Below are 27777 nucleotides of genomic sequence, written 5' to 3' on the forward strand. Positions count from 1 at the left end.
GTTTATGACCTTCACCCATCATGGTTTTATCTGTAAGTAATTGGGTGCATTCACAGAGGAAACCCCAAATCCTGCCTTAACCTCATGCCCTGTGTGTTCCTATGAGCTGGGAGAAGTGATCCAACCTCTTCCCATGTTTCTTTGTCTCCTGCTGCCAAGAGAGTGGCTGGAGGAAACCACCTGAGTGTTACCATGTTTGTCCTCTTGGGCTTCTCCAACCTGTAGAAGCTGCTCTTTGTGACTGTTTTACTGGTCTCCATCCCCATGGTGGTGAGAACCTCATCAAGAGCAGCTCTCAGCTTCATGTGCCCATCTGCTCATTTCCTCCTAGGAAATGTACTTATTTCCTCCATAGGATGTAGCTGGTGTCTTGCTTTCCTGGGTGGGCCTGCCCCATGGAAAGCTACCACCATGCTGACCTAGGAGCAGGGTGTAATTTCATCCCCTGTGATAAGCAGTCACCCAACTTGGTCCGGGAACAGCCTTTGCAGACCCTGTCTGAGCAGTGTTGGCTTTTCCTTGTCTGTTATCTGATGCTGATGACACAGATGCTCCATGCTTCTGGCCATATGTTGTATCCAGATGTGCTCAACTTATTTCATGGCTCAAAGTCTCTCGGTGTTGTCCAGAGCTCCCCCATCACCTCCTCTTCTCCTTATGTCTGTCCATCCAGGCAAAGATGATTTTCCATCCCAGCTGCTGCTTACTCATGATTTCTCATTCCATGGTCTGAGGGTTGAGTCACACAGGGCCAAGGGGTTATTCTATCTAGTTGTAAGTTGCCACATCGGAATTAATCAACAAAGGTTCCCCTTATGGAGACAAGGATGCATCTGGGGCTTGGATTCAGCTTGGATCTATTTTAAACATCCATATCAGGGGTTTCTTCTGGAAAAAGTGTTTGGTTCTCTGCACTTGCAGTGAAGGGTGATGGGCAGACACAGCTCCAATGTGGGTTGTGTTGAGAGCAGACACAGGCCATAGCCTGAAGAGCCAGTTGAAGTCCAATGGGAAACATGAGGTCACTGTGCTGATGTGCTGGGGTCCTTCAGAAACCCCACTCCAAAGTGAGGAGGTGAAAGCAGCTTTCATGCAACCATGGAATGGTTTGGGTTGGAAAGGAGCTTAGAGTTCATCCAGTTGTATCCCCTGCCACAGTCAGGGGCACATTACACTGGAGCAGCTTGCTCCAAGCCCCATCCAACCTGGCATCCATCAGTTCTATTGAACGATTTCTTACGCAGCAGAGCCTCAATGCTCAGCATCCATAAAACAATTCCTGGACAGAGCAGGAAATCAAAATGGCTGCAGGCAGTGTCCTGGTTGTGTGTTTGCTTTTATCAAGGCTGCTAATAGCAGATATTAACTTAATGAAGAAGGGTTTATATTCTGCATAGATGGATAGGAAATTCTTCCTTAGATAATACTGGTGTTGGTTTGCTCCCTTGAGAGCAATAAGAGAGAAACGTTCCTCCATAAACTTGGCTGTGCCTGAAGGGGCTGCAGGAAAGCTGGAGAGGGGCTTGGGACAAGGGCCTGTAGGGACAGGCCAAGGGGAATGGCTTGAACCTGCCCAAGAGAGGGGAGACTGAGCTGAGCTCTGAGGCAGAAGCTGTTCCCTGGGAGGCTGCTGAGGCGCTGGCACAGGGTGCCCAGAGAAGCTGTGGCTGCCCCATCCCTGGCAGTGCTCAAGGCCAGGTTGGACACAGGGGCTTGGAGCAGCTGCTCCATGGGAAGGGGTTGGGCTTGGAGCTGGAGGAGCTTTAAGCTCCCTTCCAACCCAAACCAGGCTGGGATTCTATGATCCAGGCCCATGAAATTGTCCTTAATACACAAACATGCCAACACACTGACCCTCCAACTCACTGCCTTTGGGCATGGACCAGCTCTGTCAAGCAAGGCAGCTGTAGAAGTGAACTTGGTTAACAAAGGAGAAAGTTTCTGTCTTGTTCTCCCAGCTAATTAATCTCTGGTGTCTTGTTATGAAGAATGAGGTAAGTCACATGCAAGTGTTGTGAGAAGCTTTTGTGGTGATGAGGAAAGTTCCTTGGTAAAGCCCAGAAGGTCTTGTTAAAGCTGATGACTCCTGGAAGGGTGGTTGGTCCCCAAGGAGCACTTCTTGCTTTGGGCCAGTGAGCAGCATCACTTGTGATGGAAATAGCTGTGACTGCTTGTCTTGTGACAGCCTGGATGTGGGGCCTGCTGGAGGCTTTCTGTGCCCATACAAGCTTGGTCATACTCTCTCTTTAAAGAGACATCCTTGTCTTCATGACATGTGCAGATAATGTGGTTCTTGCTAATGGGGTGCTTTGTCCTTCCTGCTTTTGGCCCCCTAATATAGAGCTGGGGAAGCTCATTGCATTTTTCCTTACCTTTGAACCTCCTCAATGACACCTCATACTTTAAACTTCTTGCCATTCTTTGCCTTGGGATGTATTTCCTTGTGTCTGTTCAGCTGTGAGGCAAGCTCAAGTGCACTACATCCATCCTCCATGCCTGACTGGCTTTCAGAAATGTGGTTTTTCTACCATTATCAATGTGATTTGTAGAATAAGCATGGGAATGGGGTCACCTGACTCAACATCTACAATTCCTTCTTTAGTTATGAGCTAGTCAGGTCCCTTCTAGAATGGATGGGAATAAAAGGATGTTTTCTCACATCCTAGGGCAGTTGGGGAGGATGGATGTGGTCCAGAACAGGTCTGAACATCAGAAGGACTTGTACCATGGACCCTCTGTGCATGGTCTGTGCATCTCAGAATAGCTTTCTCTGGATTAAACTAATTGCAGTCAGGATCTGAAGGCCTCCTGGAGGTCAAACTGGATCAGCTGCCCCCCTCAAACCTGTTTGCAGTTTGTTTGAATCCAAAAGACGGGACAAGAGGAAACAGCCTCAAGCTGCACCAGGGCAGGTTCAGGTGGAGCTGAGGAACAATTCCTGCCCCACAGGGTGCTCAGCCATTGGAACAGGCTGCCCAGGGCAGGGCTGCAGGCACCGGCCCTGCAAGGGTTCACATCCCATGGAGACGAGGCCTCAGTGCCATGGGTTAGGGGTGGCCTTGGCGGGGCTGGGAATGGTTGGACTGGATGAGCTTGAAGGGCTTTTCCAGCCTGGTTGGTTCTAAGAGTCTGAAAGGAGCCCAGTTCATGCAGCCTGAGCCCAGGCTGTGATGGGGATGGGAACACAGTGAGGGGAGAAAGCTGAGTGTGTGTTTGTGTGTGTGTGTGTTTGTGTGTGTGTGTGTGTATGTGTGTGTGTGTGTGTTCAGCTTGCACTCTTGCAGCTCACTCTTTATCTGAACAAATCCTGGAGCTACAGAAACACCTTCACTGAGCACAGATGGAGACACAAAACTCGGATTTAATGACTCAGCTTTTAGATAAATTTGAAGAAGATGAAACTACTTCAGATCTCCCAATCCCTCCTCCCAACAGTCTGAAAAACTTTATTTTAGTTTTCCTTTCAGTTGGACTAAGACTTTATAGAGGAAAAAACAAAAAAGATAATTGAAGGACTAAGAAGCCACTTTGTTGACATGTTTTCCTAAATGTGGTGGTGGAAACTATCACTTAAGTGGCAGGACAGGAGTCAGATGCAGTGAAATGTCCTAAGTCAGCTTTGGTTGCCCTCAGGTAGAAATGTGTTGCCATTTGTTCTGTCCTGAAGGGCCAAGGACATGGCCATGCACTTGACATGGACATCATGCAACCTTCAGAAGGGTTGGTTTGTTCTGGAGCAGCATCTGAAAGCTCAGAGGCAGACTCAGGGGCATCTCCAGTTGTTAATAGTCAATGTTGAGGCAGCTGAACTCAGTCCCAGATGCCTTTATGCTTCTTGACCCTGGTTCATCCAATTTGACCTGCTCTACCCATGCTCATGTGGATGTTTCATTGGGATAATAGTCTAGGACTATGGAATTATGTCTATGTGGAGCTGGTATCATTGTGAAGAAATAACTGGGACAGATCAGGAGCAGACACATAGAATCATGGAATAGTTGCTGTTGGAAAGGACCTTAAGATCATCCAGTTCCAACCCCCCTGCCATGGGCAGGGACACCTCACACTAAACCATGGCACCCAAGGCTTCATTTCCCAAAGCAGTGGTAAATGCTCCATTCCTGGCAGTGTTCAAGGCCAGGCTGGATGCAGGGGCTTGGAGCAAGCTGCTCTAATGGAAGGTGTCCCTGCCTGTGGCAGAGCTTGGAGCTGGAGGAGCTTTAAGTTCTCTTTCAACCCAACCCATTCCATGATTCTATGACTGAAGAGGCTCAGAATGCATGAAAGAATTACTGGGGTCATGTTCTTTTTGACTTGATGCCACCTCCAGTGACAGGGGTTGGAGCTGGAGGAGCTTTAAGGTCCCTTCCAACCCAACCCATTCCATGATTCTGTGGTTTCAGGGACAGAGAAAGGATGTGTGAAAGAGTTAATGGTGTCACATTCTTTTTGACTTGATGCCACCTGCAAGTTCTCCATGTGCTTGATCTTGCAGATGAGGGTAAATGTGAGATTTCCTATTGTGACTGTGCAATGTGGGAAATTCCAGTTAGAAACAGAGGGAGGGGAAAAACTGCACTGTAAAAGCAGTGAAGCACTGACATAGGGTCCAGGGAGGGTGTGAAACCTCTGTCCTTGGTTGTCCCCAAGGCTCAGCAGGAAAACAGCCATGGTCTGGGTTAAATAATAACCAGGGAATTATAAGGTAGCTTCTGGAACTGTCCTGGTTCAGCAGTAGCAGTCATTGTTCTCCTCCTTGGTAGCTGGTGCAGTGCTGTGGTTTGACTTTCGGGCTGGGAACGGTTGCTGATAGCAAGTATGTTTTGAGTTACTGCTCAAATGTTTGGTTTGTCCAAGGCCTTTTCTGAGCTCATGCTCTGCCAGGGAGGAAGTAGAGACAGGACACCTGACCCAGGCTAGCCAAAGAGGTATTCCATACCATAGCACGTCATACCCAGTATGTAACTGGGAGAGACCCGGGAAGGGCTGGAGCTCTGGGGGGATGGAGGATGTATCGGTCGGTGCTCAGTCAGGCAGGGTGGGGTGAGTTATGGGTCTATGGCTGGTGAGGTGTTGTATTCTCTTCACTTGTTATTGGCTTTATCACTATTATTTGTAGTAGTAATGGCAGTAGTGATTTGTGTTGTGCCTTAGCTATTAAACTGTGCTTATCTCAACCCGTGGGGGCTACATTCTTTGGATTCTCCTTCCTAATCTCCGGGAGATGGGGGAGCGAGGGGGGGAGTGAGTGAACGAGCTGTGTGTGGACTTGGTTTAAACCACAGCAGTGGGTAACACTGTGGTCTGGTAATGGGTTTCCAGTCTTAGTAAAAACTCATAAAGCTCTCCAGCTTGAATGTTTCTGTAGTTACAGGGTGCTGAGATGTCATTACTAAGAGATGCTCTTTGCCAATAACCTCACAGCAATTTCTGATTTCAGTGTATTCTGGCTCCCAGAAGACAGTCCATCTCAGGGGTTGAGGAAGTAATAGCTCCACATATCTGGCTTGTGAAGTCACTAAGGCAACGTTTCAATTACTTTTGAAGGGGGGAGAAAACAAGATTAGCATGGGATGATTTGCCCAATGAGATTGCTGGCTGCTTATCTCAACCATCTAAGCTGGAAAGCAATAAATAGTGAAGACAGGAGCCTCTGGGATACACAGCCATACATGGACAGCCAACACCATGTACAACTAAACAGAGAAGGAAAGGAGACTTGGAGGATTTCATGGAATGGTGAAGCACAGCATCATTGAATTACAAAATCTCTTCTCTCAACCTCTGATTCATGAAACAAGCTAGAAGGTGGAAAAATACTTTTTTCTATCAAGACAGAGATGCTTCTGTGCAACAGTCATGGAAATGGGCAAGGAAGATCTGCTTAGGGGCAATGCCAAAGTAATGTAGCAGTGATTGTCAAAGGAGCTTAAATTGCCTTTTCTCATTGCAAACATCTCCTTGCTTACTGGTAATGGTTATACTGGGACAAATATAAACATGTACAGCAGAAATGTTTAGTATCTTATGTATTTACCCCCTCTCCTGACACAATCCTTTTGGGGGATGTATTTTATCCTATTTAAGAGATCAGCATACACAATTTCAAGTGAATTTAAGAGGATATGCTCTATTTGTGTGTATTGCTGCCTTTCTAGCTCCCCTCAGCAATGATAAGGTGCAGGTTCTGCCTTAAATGATTTCCTTGGAGAAAGGAATAAGAGGTGGGCACAATAATAGTTCAGCCTGAAAGAGGCTGAGTCTTCAACAGGAAACCAGAAGTGGCATCTCAGGTACTGTTTTGGGGGATGGTGGTGGAACTAGATTTAAACTCCTCTCATATGTCTGTGTTTGAGACACGTGGTTATGTTATAAATCCTTTCTAAAAGGAAGTTTTACTTCCTAAGCTTAATCTGGCATGAAATCAGTTGCTTGAAAGTATTTCCTGTTTGCTTGAAATGTAAGCTGAATGATAGAAATTAAAGGGAAAAGCACATTTTTAACAAGTCATCAGTGAGGATGGAAGATACTGGAGAAGGAAAGATAAATGCATGTGCCCTTCTGTCTATTCTATGTATTTATTCTTATGAGATGAGAGCAGTTATTGAAATGCAGTTTAGCCCCCAGAGTAGCCACTAACCTTGTTATTAATCAGTGGCTTTTAATGAAAACCAACATATTGCTTTTATTTCTGAGCACTTAGACTAAAGACCAACAAATTCAGACCCTGAGCTACCTGGGGTAATTAAAAGAGTCTCTGGGACATCATCAACCTGAAAAGCAGCATGAAAGTTAATATTCCTTTACTTTGTGTATTATCAGAACAGTCAACATGAGCTGCTCTTCCCTTAAGGTGGAGAAAACTGCAGGCAGATGGAAACAGTGAAGACCACGGTGATGTCCAAGGGAAAACTTGTTTTGTTGGCTTCAGACTTCCTTTGAAAGCAGTGTGTGAAGGTAGAAGATATATTCAAAGCTTGGTTTAAGAACTTGAGTGATAGATGTAGTCAGTGACTCCCTGCATGGATAGGTGGTTATGGACCATCTAAGCATCCTGCCAAGGTGCCTGGCATTGTTCTTATTGTCTTCATTATCTCAGAGTACAGGATTAAACCCCACTAATAATTAAGCAAGGGATTAAGCCATCATAACCAAGCTCATGGAAACCACCCCCCTGTCTGGGAACAGGGAGACTCTTGGACCCTGATGGCTTGGGAAAACTGGACTACGGTGACAGAGTTTGTTTTCAAGGGGTTCACAGATTGCCTTGACTTCCAGGTTACCCTCTTTGTGCTTTTCCTGCTCATCTATGTCACCACCGTGATAGGAAACCTTGGCATCATTGCTGCAGTCTGGCTTGATTCCCAGCTTCAAACCCCCATGTACTTCTTCCTTGGCCACTTGTCCTTCTTGGATCTGTGCTACTCCTCTGTGGTGACACCCAAAATGCTGCTGAGCCTCTTGTCTAAAAGGAAGACTATTTCTTTTGCTGGCTGCTTCCTGCAGCTCTATTTCTATACTGCTTTTGTAATCACAGAGTGCTACCTCCTGGCTGGGATGGCATATGACCGTTATGTTGCCATCTGCAACCCCTTGCGTTACCCCATCCTCATGTCCAAGAAGGTCTGTGTTTCCCTCTTAGCTGGGTCCTATGCAGTTGGGCTTTTTAATTCAGCCATCTTCACAGGCTTTGCATTGAGGTTGTCCTTCTGTGGCCCCAATGTCATTGACCACTTCTTCTGCGATGGGCCACCACTCTCAAAGTTGGCTTGCTCTGATACTTCCCTCAATCAAATGTTGCTATTTGCTTTTGGGGGCTTCAATAAGGTCACCACAATATCAGTCATCCTCATCTCCTATGGCCACATCCTCTTCACCGTCCTGAGGACAGGCTCTGTGCTGGGCAAAGCTTTTGGTACCTGTGCATCGCACCTAATGGTTGTTACCATCTTCTATGGGACCCTTATCTTCATGTACCTACGGCCCAGTTCCAGTTACAGTCTGGGCAGGGACAAAATAGTTTCTGTCTTTTACACCATGGTGACCCCAATGTTGAACCCCTTCATCTACAGCCTGAGGAACAAGGAGGTAAAGAATGCTCTGAAGAGAACAGTGGGGAGAATGGTTATTTCCCTGCCAAAGGGATAAATAGTTTGACACTTGGGCAGTAATGGGAATGGGGTTGGTGGTTTGGAGTCTTTTTGAGGTTGGAGAGAAGCTGTGATAATACTTCTGTCTATTATTGTCCATTCTGTAGAACAGCTTTATCGATGTGGGCTTAATTTGCTGTACATTTGACTCCTGATAGTGTATTTCATGACAGGAGAAACACATACTCACTGAAGAGCCACCAAAGGTTGATTTGTAATGAAACATGATAAAATGTCCAGCTTATTCCTGAATATTTGGAGGCAAGAATGTGTTGAGTTTTCTTGTGTACCTGGCACTGCTTAAGCAACCCCAAACTGACTCTTTCTTGAAGGGAAATATGATGACAAGGCTCAGTCCTGTTAAAATAACCCATTTGTGAGATTTCTGCTGAGGACTTGGACTATTTTCTCATCTGTCTTTGGCCAGAGCCCACTTGTGGTTTCTTACACCTTGGACATCATTCATCAGTGTGGTGGACACTATCAAGTGCTGTACCTCTTCCAGCCATGAGATGTGATCTATGGACTTAAGATGAATTTCAGTGCTTCCAGGTAATCCCTATGACATATGGGAGCATGCAGGAGAACACACGGAGCAGACCAAGGAGGTTTGGAGGAGAGAGGAGGAAGAAAAGTTCCCTAAAGCTGCAGGAAACAGGGAAGTTTGAGAGGAACTTCTTGGAATCTTCTTCCATAATCACAGGCCAATCGATGACCCATCAAAGAATGTTCAAAGGTATTTGAAGATTTCCCTGGTGCACTTTAATCCTTCAAAGTGCTTTTTATAGTGAATAAATACTTCAAATGATATTGTTAATATACAGTGTAAAGGATTGGACAGTGATGGTTCCTAAAGGTACTGTTGAGTGGAATTGTTCAGTACATATATTCAAACTTAATGTACAGTAAAGCCATGCTGCATTAGTTGCAATAAAACTCTGATTTCTACGTTTATTCTCTCTTTTTTGTCTAAGCATGTAGTTCTCTATCTACAAGACCATTAGTTGTGGGATATAACTGGCCAAAAGTGGAGTTTCATAAGTAGACATTACATCTGATCTCAGTCTCCTCCTTAGAAGGAACTAAAGACCTTGGCAAAATCACCATGGGAAATGGCTCAAGTAAATGATGGTGCATAAAGATATAATAAAGATATATAAAGATATCAGCTGCATATAGAACATGTATCATGATTCTGACATATTTAACTTCAGGACATCTGAATTTCAGGTGGCTGAGGCCCACCCAGCCTATGGGTCATAGCACTTCATTAGGTCAGATTTCAGTTCTATATAACTTCAATGTATTTTTTATTTGAAACTCCTCCTTTCCATTACCACCTTCATTATAAGAGGAAAATGAATATGCTCAAAACATCCTCAGACACAACAGAGCTGATACAAGACAAGGAATTTAGTGATAAACACTTTGAAGGTTTATACCTAATAACCTGATGACTGTGTACCTGCTTTCTACAAGTTGTTTTTCCTCCTTGTCATGCTGTTGTAAGAAGCAAAATAAGTTTATTCTGGCAATAACTGGAATATGTGTTTTTATTCACCTTTTCAGGGAAGGGGAAGGTGTTTTGAGCTGCATCTGAAGGGCTGGTAATAAAGTGGGAACAAACAGGAATCACTGGTGAAAGTGTTGGCACAGAAACCCCCCAGTTATAAACCCTGCTGTTAAAATATTGCCATTTGTAGAAGCTAAACCCAACCAAACACTCCTCTGGGGTCACCACAGCTGTCTGCATTGCTCTTCTCCATCCATAGCTGGGTTTGTTGGTGCAGGTGCAGGGTGTTGCTGGTTGTGCTGGTGCCGTTAATGGTTTCCTCCAGAAGCTCATGGGCTCCAGTGAGTCCTGCAGTGTTTCTCACCCATTCCTTTGGCCAACTGAATGGCACCACTGGAGTTCACAGGCTGGAAGATAACCTGGGACACTTCATGTGCCAGTCTGTATGTCACGCTGAACTGAAGCGAGGTGAGCCCAAACCCATCCCATGTGTCCATCTCTCAGCCAGTCCCCTATGCTCTCAGTGATACAAATCAGTAGCTCAGTGACAGTCTCCCCAGGGAAGTGATGGATTCCCTAACATTGGACACTTAAGCTTCAGCTGGAGAAGGTGCTGGAACATCTAGCTTAGGTCATGCTTCGCCTAGAAAGGTTGGACCAGATGATCCTCGATGTCCCTTCCTACCTGGTGTTCTCTGGTTCTGATGGAGAACTTAGTCTGTTCATGTGACCATGTGTGGCTCTTCTCTGGACATGGCAAATCCTCCTTTGGGCTACATAGAGTCTATTGATCCATCCAATTCCCCCTGAGATATCATGGGATGTATGGACACAGGTCTGGCAGGTATGGCTTGTGTCCTTTAGGGGGGGCAGAGGGATGTATGGTGGGTCTCTGACAGTCCTGGACACCCACGTCTGAAGAGCTGAGCCACCACCTTCGTTTCTACTGACTGCAAAGAGACTCTTGGCAGTTGCCTCATATACCAATGCTTAATGCTGTTGGCAACTGATGGATGAATAAATCCCACTTATGGATCAAAGCTGATCCAAATATGGCTCTGTTCATGCTGTCAGTCTAATCTTAAAGAATGGGCTTCTATTATATAAAAGGAAAACTCAGCTATACTGAAAGAATCAGTGTGAATTGTAAACTCCCCAAAATGCTGCAAACACTGGAAGAATCTGGTGTCTATTGAGTGTGTTGAACAGAGACAAATGCCACTGAAGTTACCATGAATACACTATCAGTTTACTGCTACAACCCTCCCAAAACGTTTGCAGAAAGAACTGGATTAACATCACCTGTTTTCAAAACAGGCTGTAATGAAATGGGTTTGGTTCTTGCAATAGAGGTGGAGCACTGGAATGATCTGACTCTGTGCAAAACTGAGTCAAAAATGGGTAGCTGAGATACTCCTGGAAGTACCTGGAGCATAGTAAAAAGGTCTAATGGACAATCAGTCATGTTCTGACAAGTTGGTCCTGGACAGACCCTCACCCTGTTCTTAACCATCAGTAGCCTTTCAGGCTCATCTAGTGCTTGGAAGCTTGGGTCAGCCTTCATCTTCATCTGTCTGCTTCAGGCATCCATCCCCAGGTAATTATTAAGCTGCTTGCAGCAGGTGTTTAAGATAATTGAAATAGACTGCCCTTTAGTTGGTATTTGATCTCATGTTTTATATTAACAAATGATTTCTGGTGTTATTTCTGGTTTAAGGAAATATTAACTGATATTTCCAGGTATGTCAACTCCAGAACACAAGGTTTGCTCATGTGAAATGACAGAGGGGAGACGGAGCTGAGCTCTGGAGGCAGAAGCTGTTCCCTGGGAGGGTGCTGAGGCGCTGGCACAGGGTGCCCAGAGCAGCTGTGGCTGCCCCATCCCTGGCAGTGCTCAAGGCCAGGTTGGACACAGGGGCTTGGAGCAGCTGCTCCAGTGGAAGGTGTTGGGCTTGGAGCTGGAGGAGCTTTAAGCTCCCTTCCAACCCAAATAGGGCTGGGATGCTCTGAAATAAAGCTGGGACAGTCTGTTGCTCAACAAAGCCCTGCTGGGAAATGGGGACAAGTCCAATCTGAGCCTCTGCTCTGCTGGGAATTTAAGTAGGGGTGGAAAGAGCCTGAGTGCTGGTGGGAGGGAGGATTTGGGGTCTTCCTCCCCCTTCAACAGCCAAGGTGCTGCTGGCCTGGGTCTGCTCACAAAGCTCATGGAGCAAGTGCAGTACCCAGCTCTCTGCTTCTGGGACTTCAAGCTGCATTATTCACCCTGCACAAGCACACCCAGGTATTCTTTGTGACTCTTTTTGCCTTCATGTACTTCTTTTCAATCATCTTTGAATTACACAGTTTTCTTCTTTCCAAACTTTGATTGAGGGTTATTTCTCCCTCTGTTCTACTGATTTTCCCACTTCACAAACCTTGGGTGGAGCCCAGTGACCAGGGGGGAAGAAAGACATTCAAAACCACACAGAAATCCTTCCCTACCCTCCTCCAGTGCATCCCCTGCACTCGCAGTCTGGTGCCTTCCAGCAGAAAACCATCTAAACATCTAAAGCCACTTCTCCTTCTTCCTTCCCCACACTTTCATAGCTCCGTTTTCTATCTGCCCCATCCTTTGTCTTTTCTAAATGTCTGAGACAAGGTTATCATTTAATATTTTTGCTGAGGGTTTTGTAATGACTCTTCATCAAGGAGAAGCTTTCAGGACACGTCGGCACTCAGGGTTCTTCAGATGAAGACTGGGAAATCTGAGCTCATCCTGGTATATCCTCAAAGCAGCCATGTAGAACAATGCTTTTGAGCAAACTCTTGTACAGTCACTAGGAAAGTGTATGGAAATAAATGCATCTGATGGAAGGACTCCCCATGACCAGTGCAAACCATCCACACAGAGGATGCTTTGCTGTGTTTCTTTTCAGCTCCCTTCAATATGAATACTCCATCCCTAGCAGTTTTCAAGGCCAGGTTAGATGAAGCCTTGGGTGATATGGTTTAGTGTGATGTGTCCCTGCCCTTGGGAGGGGGTTAGCATTAGATCATCCTAAGGACATTTCCAACTCTAACTATTCCGTGATTCAATGATACTTATAGATGATGTCTGTGGATGTAAAGGGCTTCCTGAGGGAAACACTGAAAGAAAGAGGTATGTGATAGATGGGGAAATGCAAAGCAAAGTGTCCTGGGCCTGTCTTCCTGGGCAGGTCTCTGCAGCACAACTGCTCTTGGAGGTGCTGATGCAGCCAGAAGGAGTTGGGAGGGAGAGGAATTGAGAGGTTATTTTTGTGATCAAGTCAAAGCAATTATGTGATGGAGGAGGCTCCTTTGGGAGAACAGTTTGCACAACACAAGCCTCTGAGGTAATACCTCCTGTGAGATAAAACCCCTCCACCAGCCAGCCTGCAGCATCCTGCTCACAAGCATCTCTCCTTCAACCCATCGCATGTGTTCAACAAGGAGCTGCAGGCACTGCATCCACCAGCACCTTCCTCTTTAACCAAGCAGGTACAAAATGGTTTGATGGGTGCTGGGTCCAGTTTGACCATGGGCATGTTGCATCTCACTTGCTGGATGGCATGTTGAATTTCAGTCTTCTTCCAGGACTGTAGTAATAGGGCAAGGGCTGATGGGTTTAAGCTGGAACAGGGGAAATTCAGGTTGGAGATAAACAGGGAGTTCTTCCCTGTGAGGGTGCTGAGGCGCTGGCACAGGGTGCCCAGAGAAGCTGTGGCTGCCCCATCCCTGGCAGTGCTCAAGGCCAGGTTGGACACAGGGGCTTGGAGCAGCTGCTCCAGTGGAAGGGGTTGGGCTTGGAGCTGGAGGAGCTTTCAGGCCCCTTCAACCCAAACCATTCTATCATAACCCATGTTGTGAATAAAAGTGCCCTAGTATGGGGTAGGTTTGCTTCAGAAACACCCACGTTCCTGACCAAATGACTTAGCAATATTTTAGCAGCGATGTAGGCATTAATAGTTAGATCTTCCATCAGATAATGCATCTGCAGAGGGGTTGAATGGGGGATTTGAGAATATCCAAGCTAAAACCTTAAATGTTTGCTTTATACCTGATATATTTTACACCTGGAGGTGGATATTTGTGTTGGACATAGGAAGCTCACTGCAATCACAGCAAAGCTCTGCTAGAACCAAGACCACTGCTTTCCCTTCACCTTATGCAGGGTGGGGGTTCTTGGCAGCAGGTTAGGACTGGATGACTTTTAAGGTCCCTTTGACCCAAATCATTCTATGCTAGACCATGGTGTGAATAAAAGTGCTCTGGAAGGGATAGGTTTGCTTCAAAACCCCACGTTCCTGACTCCATCTACAACTGATTGAGGGGTAATTTCGCAGCAATGTAGCCATTCATAGTTAGACCTTCCATCAGATAACCCATCTGCAGAGGGGATGAATGGGGGATATGAGCATATGCAAGCTAAAGCCTTAACTGTTTGCTTTATAGGTGATATATTTAACGTCCTCAGGTGCATATTTGTGTTGGTCATAAGAAGCTCACTGCAATCACAGCAAAGCTCTGCTGGAGCCAAGAGCACTGCTTTCCCTTAACCTTATGCACCATGGAGTTTTTGGCAGCAGGTTGGGACTGGATGACTTTTAAGGTACCTTTGATTCAAACCATTCTATGCTAGACCATGATGTGAATAAAATGCACTGGAAGGGATAGGTTTGCTTCAAAACCCCACGTTCCAGACTCCATCTACAACAAATTTAGTGGTAATTTAGCAGTGATGTAGCCATTCATACATAGTTATTCCATCAGATAATTCATCTGCAGAAGAATTGAATGGCGGAGAAGATAATATCCAAAGTAAAGCCTTAACATTTTGGTCTGTATCTGGTATGTTTTACACCCTCAGGTGGATATATGGGTTGGTCATAGGAAGCTCACTGCGGTCACAGCAAAGCTCTGCTGGAGCCAAGACCGCTGCTTTCACTTAACCTTATGCAGAATTGGGGTTCTTCAAAAGCAAATACGCTTAGAACTTAAAGCAAAATTCAAGCACATGGCTTTGTGTTGTGATGAAAAGGATGCACCACAACTAAAGAAGCTACAGAAGAGCATTGATTCAGTATTTAAAACATAATAAAGAGGGAAAAAAATCTTAAAATTCTCAGAAATCAGTGAAGAAAATACAAAATCTTTTCTGTTTTCCACATTTGGCGATGTATTTATTAGATTTTATTGTATTACTCTTAGATAGACATGATGTTTATCAGGGTATCATTAGTGTCGTGTATAACAATCATATTAGAATTATTCTCTTTTAATTTCAGGCTGTGTAATGAGCTCCTTCACCTCTTTGACCTCTTCAGATCTTTGGCTACAGACAGAAACACACCATTACAGAGACAACAATTTTTACTGCATTTACTTTATGGATTAAACTCCAACTAAACTTCCACATTGTTTCTCTCGTAGGGGTGTATTTCACTGATTCATTTCATTTCAATCCAAACCCATCACCTTCTTGAAAAGACGGATGGAGGAAACCTCACTGCTCTCTCCAGCTTCATCCTCTTGGTCATCTCTGATGCCCCAGAGCTACAAACCACCATCTTCACAGTACTCTTATCCCTCTATGTTTTAATGGTGCTGGGGAACCTGACCATGATCCTGCTCATCAACACTGACCCCCACCTCCACACCCCCATGTACTTCTTCCTCACCCACTTATCTTGCATAGATTTTTGCCTTTCCTCTGCTACCATCCCCAAAGCTCTGCAGACCTTCCTGCGGGGGAGAAGCCACATCTCCTTTTGGGGTTGCTTTACCCAGATGTATATTTTCCTGGCTCTTGCTATCTGTGAGAGCTTTCTGCTTGGAGTAATGGCTTACGACCGGTACTCGGCTGTGTGCAAGCCCCTGCTCTACACCACTACCATGACCAGGGCACGTTGCTATGGCATGATGGTGCTGGTGTACGCCATGGGGTTCCTCACCTCCCTGCTGCACATCACGCTGGCAGGGAGGTTGTCCTTCTGTCAGGCCAGGAGCATCAACCACTTCTTCTGCGAGCTGCCCACCCTCCTGCAGCTCTCCTGCTCAGACACAAGCACAAATGAGCTCTTGCAGGTCTACAACGCTGCCTTTAATTCCATGTGCCCTCTCCTGATGATCCTGGTGTCCTACACCTACATCCTGCACACCGTCCTGCAGATCCCTTTGGCCAGCAGGAGGCTGAAGGTCTTCTCTACCTGTGCCTCCCACTTGGCTGCCATCACCATCTTCTACGCACCCGCGATCCTCACCTATGTCCATCCTCATGGGGCATCCTCATGGGATCAGGCAAAGCTGGTGTCGCTGTGTTACTGCATCCTCAGCCCAACCCTCAACCCCCTCATCTACAGCCTGAGGAACAAGGAGGTGAAGGGGGCTCTGAGGAGGCTGTGGGAGCGAAAGCTGCTGCCACATCTATCCAGGTTTTGAAAGCACACTTGGAGCTCTTCAATGCTTTGGAGGTAAAGAAGGAATATGTGGAATATGTGGTCATGGAACTGATCATTACTGGCCTTTGTCGCTCACTATTGGTCATTCTTACAGATAAGGAGATGACACAGCAAGTGCAGGGTACACTGAACGACCACAACAAATGGTTTTCTTCAAACAGCTTCAGGTGCTTTTAATCAAGGCCTGAGCCTTCAATAATTCATCCAAATAAGAGTCAGCTGTTTTCTACCTGGACTGAGACAGCACCATAGTGTTTTGTGTCTAAATTGTGCTAAATGAAAGTAGTTCCCCCAAAAAGGAGGCTCATCCTTGAGGTAAGGCAGTGACCACTGTCTCCATTGCCTGCTTGATAAACCTTTCTCAATGAAGAACTGAGGGAAGGACCAAAGGGTTTGATACAGCTCTGGTGTCCCAAACACAAGGAGGACATGGAGCTGCTTGAGCAAGTCCAGGGGTCGGCAACGAGGATGCTCAGGGGCTGGAGCAGCTCATGTATGGAGTCAGGCTGATAACATTGGGACTGTTCTGTCTGGAGAAGAGAAGCTGTGTGGAGACCTCAAAGCAGCTTCCAGTGTCTGAAGGGGATTACAAGAAACCTGCAGGATCTCTTTGGACAAGGGCCTGTAGGGACAGAACAAGGGGAATGGCTTGAACCTGCCCAAGAGAGGGGAGACTGAGCTGAGCTCTGAGGCAGAAGCTGTTCCCTGGGAGGGTGCTGAGGCGCTGGCACAGGGTGCCCAGAGAAGCTGTGGCTGCCCCATCCCTGGCAGTGCTCAAGGCCAGGTTGGACACAGGGGCTTGGAGCAGCTGCTCCATGGGAAGGGGTTGGGCTTGGAGCTGGAGGAGCTTTAAGCTCCTTCCAACCCAAACCAGGCTGGGATTCTATGATCCAGGCCCATGAAACTGTCCTTAATACACAAAGATGCCAACACACTGACCCTCCCATTCACTGCCTTTGGGCATGGACCAGCTCTGTCAAGCAAGGCAGCTGTAGAAGTGAACTTTGTTCACAAAGAAGAAAGTTTCTTTCTTGTTCTCCCAGCTAATTAATCTCTGAGGGCTTGTTATGAAGAATGAGGTAAGTCACATGCAAGTGTTGTGAGAAGCTTTTGTGGTGATGAGGAAAGTTCCTTGGTAAAGCCCAGAAGGTCTTGTTAAAGCTGATGACTCCTGGAAGGTGGTTGGTCCCCAAGGAGCACTTCTTGCTTTGGGCCAGTGAGCAGCATCACTTGTGATGGAAATAGCTGTGACTGCTTGTCTTGTGAAAGCCTGGATGTGGGGCCTGCTGGAGGGCTTTCTGTGCCCATACAAGCTTGGTCATACTCTCTCTTTAAAGAGACATCCTTGTCTTCATGACATGTGCAGATAATGTGGTTCTTGCTAATGGGGTGCTTTGTCCCTTCCTTCATTTGGTCCCCTAATATATGGAGCTGGGGAAGCTCATTGCATTTCTTCTCACCTTTGAACCTCCTCCATGACTCCCCATCCTTTAAGCTTCTTGCCATTATTTGCCTTGGGATGGATTTGCTTGTGTCTGTTAAGCTGTGAGGCAAGCTCAAGTCCACTACATCCATCCTCCATGCCTGACTGGCTTTCAGAAATGTGGTTTTTCTACCATTATCAATGTGATTTGTAGAATAAGCATGGGAATGGGGTCACCTGACTCAACATCTACAATTCCTTGTCTAGTTATGAGCTAGTCAGGTCCCTTCTAGAATGGATGGGAATAAAAGGATGTTTTATCACATCCTAGGGCAGTTGGGGAGGATGGATGTGGTCCAGAACAGGTCTGAACATCAGAAGGACTTGTACCATGGACCCTCTGTGCATGGTCTGTGCATCTCAGAATAGCTTTCTCTGGATTAAACTAATTGCAGTCAGGATCTGAAGGCCTCCTGGAGGTCAAACTGGATCAGCTGCCCCCCTCAAACCTGTTTGCAGTTTGTTTGAATCCAAAAGACGGGACAAGAGGAAACAGCCTCAAGCTGCACCAGGGCAGGTTTAGATGGAGCTGAGGAACAATTCCTGCCCCACAGGGTGCTCAGGCATTGGAACAGGCTGCCCAGGGCAGGGCTGGAGTTGCAGTTGATGCATGTTTATTTTAATTTGAAGAAGATGAAACTACTTCAGATCTCCCAATCCCTCCTCCCAACAGTCTTAAAAGCTTTATTTTAGTTTTCCTTTCAGTTGGACTAAAACTTTATAGAGGAAAAAAAAAAAGATAATTGAAGGACTAAGAAACCACTTTCTTTGCATGTTTTCCTATGAGTGGTGGTGGAAACTATCACTTAAGTTGCAGAAGAGGAGACAGATGCAGTGAAATGTCCCAAGTCAGCTTTGGTTGCCCTCAGGTAGAAATGTGTTGCCATTTGTTCTGTCCTGAAGGGCCAAGGACATGGCCATGCACTTGACATGGACATCATGCAACCTTCAGAAGGGTTGGGTTGTTCTGGAGCAACATCTGAAATCTCAGAGGGAGACTCAGGGGCATCTCCAGTTGTTAATAGTCAATGTTGGGGCAGCTGAACTCAGTCCCAGATGCCTTTATGCTTCTTGACCCTTGTGCATCCAGTTTGACCTGCTCTACCCATGCTCATGTGAATGTTTCATTGGGATAATAGTCTAGGACTATGGAATTATGTCTGTGTGGTGCTGGCATCGTTGTTAAGAAATAACTGGGAGAGGTCAGGAACAGGCACATGTTACCTCATGACTTCTGGTTGCCCAAAGCAGTGGTAAATGCTCCATTCCTGCAGTGTTCAAGGCCAGGTTGGACACAGGGGCTTGGAGCAGCTGCTCCAGTGGAAGGTGTCCCTGCCCATGGCAGGGGTTGGATTGGATGATCCTAAGGTGCTTTCGAACCCAAACCACTCTATGATTCTCTGACACATGGAGCTCCAGCTCCTGGTTTGGGCCTAATGAATGAATGTTTAATTCAGACAAAGCACAGTGTGAAGGTGATGTGCAACAAGCTCAGCTACTGCTGACATCCCATTTTATAGCAGATATAAATTGTGTATGGTGAGATGTGGGAAGGAGAGGAGAACTGACTGCCCAGTGACATCTCCTGTCCATCATGGTGCACTTCAGGATCACAAGAGCTTCTGTTCCTGCTTATAATGGGAAAAGTGTCAAAGTAAAACACAAACAAGACAAGGTTGTTGTACTTCTCACTGTGTGCATCTTTGGGGCCATAACCCCTGGGATCCTTCTGTTAGGAAGCTGTCTGTCTCTTGAGCAGTGTCTTCAGTGCCTCCTTCACCTCCTGGTTCCTCAGGCTTGTCATGGGTTCAGCAGTAGCAGTCATTTTTCTCCTTCATGTACCTGGTGCAGTCTGTGTTTTGACTTTCGGGCTGGGAACAGTTGCTTGATAGTGAGCATGTTTTGGGGGTGTTTTTGTTCAAGGCCTTTTCTGAGCACGTGCTCTGCTGGGGAGGAGGGGAGGCCGGGAGGAAGGAGAGACAGGACACCTGACCCAGGCTAGCCAATGAGGTATTCCATACCATAGCACGTGATGCCCAGGATGCATACTGGGAGAGAGAGAGCAGGAGAGGTGGAGCTCTGGAGGAAAATGGAGGAGGTATTGGTCGGTGTTCGGTCGGGCAGGGTGGGGTGAGTTATGGGTTGGTGGCTGGTGAGGTGTTGTGTTCTTGTCGCTTGTTGTTTGCTGTATCATTATTACTGTGTTGTGCCTTAGCTATTAAATCGTTCTTACCTCAACCCGTGGGGGCTACATTCCTTGGATTCTCCTTCCTAACTTTTCGGGAGTTGGGGGACTTGGTTTAAACCACGACAGTGACCAGCAGGTGGAAGGAGGTGATCCTGCCCCTCTGCTCTGCTCTCATGAGACGTCACTTGGAGCATTGTGTGCAGTTCTGGTGTCCTCAACATCAAAAGGACATGGAACTGTTGGAACAAGTCCAGAGGAGGCCACGAGGATGATCAGGGACTGGAGCAGCTCCTGTATGGAGACAGGCTGAGAAAGTTGGGGCTGTTCAGCCTGGAGAAGAGAAGGCTGCGTGGAGACCTCAGAGCAGCTTCCAGTGTCTGAAGGGGGCCTACAGGGATGCTGGAGAGGGACTGTTCATTAGGGACTGTAGTGACAGGACAAGGGGTAACGGGTTGAAACTGAAACAGCAGAGGTTTAGATTGGATATAAGGAAGAAATTCTTTCCTGTGAGGGTGCTGAGGCACAGGAATGGGTTGCCCAGGGAGGTTGTGAATGCTCCATCCCTGGCAGTGTTCAAGGCCAGGTTGGATGAAGCCTTGGGTGCCATGGTTTAGTGTGAGGTGTCCCTGCTCATGGCAGGGGGGTTGGAACTAGATGACCTTGACGTCCTGTCCAATTGTAAGTATTCTATGATTCTACGTTGAGTCATTATCAACACTTTCAGCAGTTATTGAATCATCAATGTTGGATTTCCCAGCCCTTAAAGCTGATTCAAAAGTAGACCTTTTACATAATTCACCAGTAAGTTAAAGAATGAAGATTGATGTGGATATCCTGAAGGGCTCTCTGTCAAAGAAGCAAACCCAGGTAAAAACTCCAAGTAACCAACATTAAAGTTGGGGTAAGCAATGTTCTTGCTCAAGTAAATCTTTCAACCAGTTGGAATTTCCTCCCAACCATAAGAAATAGGCCCCTTTGTGTTTAATTCACTCTGTTGTATCTCCAGTCTCTAAAGCAAATCACATGAATGAACAGCCCAGAAATGGCTGTTTGTCTCCAGCAATGGAAATCTGTGTGCACGCATGTATTTATGTGGATATCTAGGACTGGATCTATGGAAGAAATTCTTCACTGTTAGGGTGGTGAGGCACTGGAATGGGTTGCCCAGGGAGGTTGTGAATGCTCCATCCCTGGCGGTGTTCAAGGCCAAGTTGGATGAAGCCTTGGGTGCCATGGTTTAGTGTGAGGTGTCCCTGCCCATGGCAGGGGGGTAGGAACTGGATGATCTTAAGGTCCTTTCCAAGACTGACTATTCTATGATTCTATGACTTACTTCCCTGAAGCTCTGATTTATAAAACAAGCCAGGAGGTGAGAAAAGAAGTTTTGTCTCAAGGTAGAGATGATTCTGTGCAGTACAGTCATGTAGATCCACACATGGAGTCCAAGTCTGTGTGTGTCACTTTACTTGCAATACCAGTTTTGAACATTTAATGTGTATTTCTCTGTCACACATATATCTATTTACACACATAGACACATATAACAGATATTGGAGCTGAGGGAAAAGGTCCAGAATCTGTCAAGAAAACTGGATATTTATCAGTGACAGAAGTGAGAAATGAATAAAGCTGATTGGAGTTTCCTGTGAGGAAAAGGAGGCCTGGGATAATTCAAGGTAATGTTTTCCTAGATGCTGGTAGCTGAGAAGTGAAATGAGGTTTGAGGTTCCTGCTCCTCCTGGTTTCCTTCCAAAGAAGATGTAAGGGGGGTTCTGTTTCTCATTAAGTACCATCATTGACTTTAGTGCAGGAACTGTGAAAGAACATGTATAAAGTCATGAGGATGAGTGGAAAACCCCATTAGTTTAGACTTTCTCACTTGATGTAGGGTATTTATGTCCTGCATGATAAAGCCTTCTATGTTGCTACCAGCTGAACAACCTCCTCACACACTTGATCAGAGCCCCCTTCACCTCCTTGTTCCTCAAGCTGTAGATGAATGGGTTGAGCATGGGGGTGACTGCTGTGTAAAAGATGGAGGCCACCTTATCCAGGCTCCTGTGGCTAGAAGAGGGTTGTAGGTACATGAACAATCCTGTCCCAAAGAATATGGAAACAACCATCAAATGGGAGGCACAGGTGTGGAAGGCTTTGGCCCTGCTCTGTGCTGAGCACATCCTCAGCACAGTGCGAATGATAGAGATGTAGGAGAGCAAAATGACCATGCCTGTGCCTACCAGATTGATGGTGATGAAGGTGAAGAAAACTATTTCACTGCTGTGGGTGTCAGAGCACACGAGCTTTAGAACAGGAACAACATCACAGAAGAAGTGGTCAATGTGGTTGGGACCACAGAAGGAACCTCCAAACACACACCATGTGTAGACGATGGCACAGAGGAAGGCGAATAGGTAGGATGATGCTACCAGCTGCCAGCAGACACGGCTGGAGATGATGGTCACATAGAGCAGGGGCTGGCAGATGGCAACGTGCCGGTCGTAGGCCATCATGGCCAGCAGGTGACACTCACTAACACCAAAGAAAGCAAACATGAGGTACTGCATCATGCAGGCAGTGAAAGAAATGGTTTTGTCCTCTGATAAGAGGTCTGCCAGCATCCTGGGGGAGATGGCAGTGGAATAGCAGATGTCAATGAAGGCGAAATGAGTAAGGAAGAAGTACATGGGGGTGTGGAGGCTGGGAGACAACCGAACCAAGATGATAATGCCAACGTTCCCCACCAGAGTGACAATGTAAATCAATAGAAACAAGACAAAAAGAGGGGTCTGTGCATGGGGGCTCTCTGTGATTCCCAACAGGATGAATTTAGTCTGTGTGTGATTTCCTCCCATGGCCAGGTGTTACCTACAAATGCAAAAAGAAGGAAAACATCAAAATCACTGCAAATAGAAATTCACATTTGGACCATGTTTAACTACAATCAATCACCATTTTAACTGACATGTTTTGGTGGAATTAATATTTTGTATTGTATTTTTTAAACCCAAATTATATGATTTTGTTTTTCATAGGAGGTATTAAGAAGAGAACAGAGAGGGCGTTGAAGCAAATAAATACACTTTTGTTCTTCTCTGCTCAGAAACATAAACTATGAATTTATTCAAGCTCCTGATTTTTAACGTTTGGCTGAAGAATCAGATCTTTACTCACTTTCAGATTGGAGCAATTTGTGTCAGAATACAGCTTGGAGGAACCTCATAGGAGTGCAAGTAAACCTGGAGCAAGAGAAAGTCACATTCCCAATGAAATCCCAGCTTACACACTAATGACCTCCACACATTTTCTTTTTGCTTTTAATACTAATGCCAGTCTTAAATTTGCATTTAGCAAAGTGTTATTTATAATTCAAAAAGGATAAAATTCACATTGCTGAAGTTATGATTTATATCTTTCTGAGTTCCAGCACACTGAAGCACCCTAAACCCATAGGCATTAAGTTGCTTACTTGAAAACAGAGTTGGTGTTTAAATGTCCTGATTCCAAAGGCTGATTTGTAACTGACCATATTCCTCTGACAATCTAGAATGCTGCAATTCTTTATAACGAAATAAGATTCACAGGATCACAGAATCAGAGATTCCCAAGCGTTGGAAGGGACCTCCAAAGATCATCCAGTCCAACCCCCCTGCAAGAGCAGGGTAACCTACAGTACATCACACAGGAACTTGTCCAGGCAGGCCTTGAACATCTCCAACGTAGAAGACTTCACAACCCCCCTGGGCAACCTGTTCCAGTGCTCTGTCACTCTCACAGTAAAGATGTTCTTCCTGATGTTCAGGTCAATTGAGCCATCTACTCAACATGTTATGGGACTGACCAATGCAAACTTTGTCACTAATGCTGGATAAACTACTTTTCACTTTTGTAAGTGTGAATCCAGCTGTGGAAAGAAAGAATTAATGAAAAGGCCTTCACAGAGAACAAGAATCAACAAGGCAAGTTTTGACTTAGAAGTTAACTTTTTCAAAATAAGTGATTTAAGCCGAACTATTCAAAATCCTGTGATATTTGGGGGCATGATAAGTGTATCACATAGAATTTTAAAAATTAATTTCTTCCTTGTTTTAAGAATCATGTAAGTTGTATAAGTGCATTTCCTATCCATTCAGCAGAAATCAGGTCAACCCTACTTACAGCTACATTAGCATTCAGATCAAGCTCAGTTAACTCTCATTTCCACCCACACATCTTATTACTGCAGTCCGTCTAGGATCTTCATGGCACAACAGATTTTCTCATCCTTTCCACATTTGGCCACTTCAAGGTGTGCTTTCAGTTCCTCTACCTTGCACTACAACAGACCAAAGCATTCTTTGTGAGTTCATGGACCAAGTTTTGCTCAGAAGTTGTGTCATCCACATCCAAATCCTGATTCCACCCAAGCAGGCTGTAACATACCTCAGCAGGTTTGAGCATGCATTATGTATCACCTCACAAAAAAAAAAAAACAACCAAAAACAACTTTCGTGGAGAAAACATAATAATGTTGCATTGGAAAAAAAGTGACATTTTTTTGCAGTTTCTGGGATAATACTTTGAAAGACACAATATGCTCTAGGTTACAAAGATACATCCTCATTTAACTCTTGAGTAATTCAGTGCATCTTGCTTGAGCTTCGTCTGTAAATGCAAACCAACCTGTAAAAGACATTACTCCCTCTTCTTATAAAGAAAACCCACATAGGTAAGACTGTTTTCTGACACAGCTTTCCTAAAGACGATCCAAGGACATGCAGAAGCAAGCCCACTGCCCCAGTGCAGGTGAGGCTGTGCTTTGTGTTGGTGTTACCTCCTGTGCCTTCCTTCTGCCACAGAGTGATGGGAGCCAAGGGTTTATCCCCAGTGCAGCAGAGAACATCCAGGTGCCAGCATCAGCTCTGTTCAGCTCCTGATGTGAAGAGAGGTGAGCTCCTGCCAGACTGCAAGAGCCCAGCTTGTGGTGCTGGGGCTGTAAATACAGTTGCATGTGCTCTCCTGGGAGGAAGCCTCCAGGGCTGCTCATGCTTTAGCAGAGGAAAACAAAGAGAAGGAAAAGCAAAGGGTGTGAAATCACCTCTGAAAGGCATTGTGGTGCTTGGGCATCTGAGAGACATGGCATGGATGAGCCATGCCTGAGCACAGCTGCACAGCAGCAGTGATGAGGGCTCATAGGATGCTTCTGACATACTTGTGGGCCATGCAAATGTTTTGGTCTGAACAGACTGACACAATGAGAATGGGTTGAGAGACATTCCAGATCTTGCACACAGTTCTCAAAAGGGACATGAAGCACAAGTGACTCCATCTCTGGAGCTGCTCTTTTCCCTCTGTGCACACTTGACAGTCCAGTTTTCCATCCCCACTGGGGTTATCCACATGCAGTGCCTGGATGTCCAACAGTTGAGCTGCTGACTCTGGGCTTCCACTGTATTGAAGGGTGAGAAATGGGCAGTTTGAGGCATTGATGAATTGTCCCAGGCCGTTATCCCCCTGAGCAGCCTCAGCTGGTGCTCCATCCTCACCCTCTGCCCATTTTCCCAACATCTCTATTTAAGCTCAGGCCAAGGTGGTTGGACTATACTTGAGGATTTCTGGTTTAGCAGGAGGTGTGCACACCTATGAAATCCGTTGATGATCCTTAGACCTAGGTTTGCTCATGGACTTTCCTAGCAAATGCTGGACTTAAACCTGACCAGGGGATTGATTTGATCTGTTTTGGCTTGGTTGTGGACCTGTCTTGTAATCCCCAGCTTGCTTGTCTGGGCTGCACTTGGCCCAGGTCTCTGTTCCTGCCCTACTTCTCTTGCTCAGGTACTGTGTTATGGTCCCTGCACACCGTGGTGCTCTCCTTCTGTTCAGTTTAGATAGGTTAGGGAGATAAACCCCTGTGGTACTCTCCAGCCTCCTGCAGGATAGAATCTATCAACCTCTGCACCCAACAGCCCAGCCAGTGCTCACTGTTCTGCCAGTCCCTCTCCATCCAGACCATATCCATGCATGGGCAAAATAGGAGAGAGTCTATTCAGTGAGAGAATTAGAGTAATCACTTGAACTTTATGCTCAAGTGTTATTCTCTGGTCATTAGTATCACCTCCATTTCCTAAATGTAATTGTAGAATGTTTTTGAGTAGGTGGGTGTCCTGGTTTGAGCAGTAGCAGTCATTGTTCTCCTCCTTGGTAGCTGGTGCAGTTCTGTGGTTTGACTTTCGGGCTGGGAACGGTTGCTGATAGCAAGTATGTTTTGAGTTACTGCTCCAATATTTGGTTTGTCCAAGGCCTTTTCTGAGCTCATGCTCTGCCAGGGAGGAAGCAGAGACAGGACACCTGACCCAGGCTAGCCAAAGAGGTATTCCATACCATAGCACGTCATACCCAGGATGTAACCGGGAGAGACCCGGAAGGGCTGAGCTCTGGGGGGATGGAGGAGGTATCGGTCGGTGCTCGGTCAGGCAGGGTGGGGTGAGTTATGGGTTGGTGGCTGGTGAGGTGTTGTATTCTTTTCACTTGTTATTGGCTTTATCATTATTCTTTGTAGTAGTAATGGCAGTAGTGATTTGTGTTGTGCCTTAGCTATTAAACTGTGCTTATCTCAACCCGTGGGGGCTACATTCTTTGGATTCTCCTTCCTAATCTCCAGGAGATGGGGAAGCGATAGGGGGAGTGAGTGAATGAGCTGTGTGTGGACTTGGTTTAAACCATGACAGTTCTTTTTGGCACCCAACGTGGGTCACGAGGGGTTGAGATAACAACAGATCTGAGCAGATTTATAGTCACTCATCACAATGCTGATTTATTGGCTCTCAGAGGTTTTCTCTGGATCTCACAGTTTCAGGATTTTGCCAGGTACTTTGTGTATGGATTAGATGTATTTGTGTTTAACAATCATGGGGCTTGGGCTAAAGTTTTTGTTTCACTGTACTTTACAGCAATGACTTGTAATACGGTGGGGCTCCGGCAGCAGGGGGGGATGGACATGGCCGTGGACTTGTACCAGGCCGTCCCGCTGCTCTTCACCATCCTTGCCCTTGTCCTCGCCTCCGTCTGTGTGAGGCTGCGTGAAGCCAGGAAGGAGCAGCCCCAGGAGCCGGCAGCACCAGCTGAGGCTGCCAGAGAGAGCAGCCCTGGGAACCAAACGGCTGTAGCAGAGCATCCAGGGGAGGCGGCAGAGGAGCAGAGAGGGGCAGTAGCCAAGCAGGGGGAGCAGGCACCGGAAGAGCTGAGTCCTGCGGCCGTTCCGGACCCTGTGACAACTGAGAGTATTCCCCGGAAGTCACCCGCCAACCCCCAGCAGGATGCAGGAGACCAGGCAGCACTTCCCAGCAAGGCAGAGGAGGAAGATCCGGACTCGGGAGAAGAGAAGCTGGTGGTGGGAGAGCTGGCAAGCACGGCAGCTACATCAGCCCCAGTGACAAGTGCAGCAGGAGCAGCTGAGAGTTCTGATGGTTATGAATGGCTTTTGGGTGCTCTTGGGACCTGCCTGCTGATTGTGTTAGGGATCAGCATGGTGGCACACACACAGAGTGTGTTCTACCCACGGCCATTTTGTCTGATCCCAAAAGTTAAGCAGAGTCAGGTTTGGGTCTTGTCTAGGGTTAGACAAGGATATAGGGGCACCAGGAGACTGTCCCCAAGGCTGGACAGTCATGAGTGGAAGGGCATGTGGGACGGTATGGACGAGTATCTGGTCCACTGGGCCCCTCCTGTGCTTTGGAAGCATTGGAAGTGGAAGGCAGCTGTATGGAGTCCCCAGCAGCAAGCTGTAGAACTGCTGAAGGGGATGGTGAATGATTTTGAGCCTGGTGGGCCCAGATACTTCAGGCCATCAGTCCAGAGATGCAACACAGAGATTGACTCATGATTGAGGGGTGGACTTAAGAGTGATGGTGTATTGGAAATGTGGGATCTGGGCATGACGTGAATGGTATGGAATAAGGGTGGATAATGTCCTGGGTTCAGCAGTAGCAGTCATTTTTCTCCTTCTTGTG

At 46.4% G+C, this 27777-nt stretch overlaps 2 protein-coding genes across 2 annotated transcripts; one reads left to right on the plus strand and one right to left on the minus strand.

Annotated features, from left to right (window-relative positions):
• Positions 1–7206: 7206 nt before the first annotated feature.
• On the plus strand, positions 7207–16101 carry LOC101870520 (uncharacterized). The gene is made up of 3 exons (XM_034064528.1): positions 7207–8135; positions 15094–15097; positions 15151–16101. The coding sequence occupies exons 1-3, from the start codon at positions 7207–7209 to the stop codon at positions 16099–16101; spliced, it is 1884 nt and encodes a 627-aa protein (XP_033920419.1).
• Positions 16102–21717: 5616 nt separating this feature from the next.
• Positions 21718–22644, minus strand: LOC117436505 (olfactory receptor 1038-like). Its single transcript, XM_034064819.1, has one exon. The coding sequence runs from the start codon at positions 22642–22644 to the stop codon at positions 21718–21720; it is 927 nt and encodes a 308-aa protein (XP_033920710.1).
• Positions 22645–27777: the final 5133 nt, after the last annotated feature.

The sequence above is a fragment of the Melopsittacus undulatus genome, chromosome 7 (genome assembly GCF_012275295.1).
Source record: "Melopsittacus undulatus isolate bMelUnd1 chromosome 7, bMelUnd1.mat.Z, whole genome shotgun sequence".
NCBI classification, from domain to species: Eukaryota; Metazoa; Chordata; class Aves; order Psittaciformes; family Psittaculidae; genus Melopsittacus; species Melopsittacus undulatus.

Excerpts from the sequence above, each read along its gene's own strand:
- LOC101870520 (XM_034064528.1), top strand. The coding sequence starts at position 7,207 with ATGGCTTGGGAAAACTGGACTACGGTGACAGAGTTTGTTTTCAAGGGG.
- LOC117436505 (XM_034064819.1), bottom strand. The coding sequence starts at position 22,644 with ATGGGAGGAAATCACACACAGACTAAATTCATCCTGTTGGGAATCACA.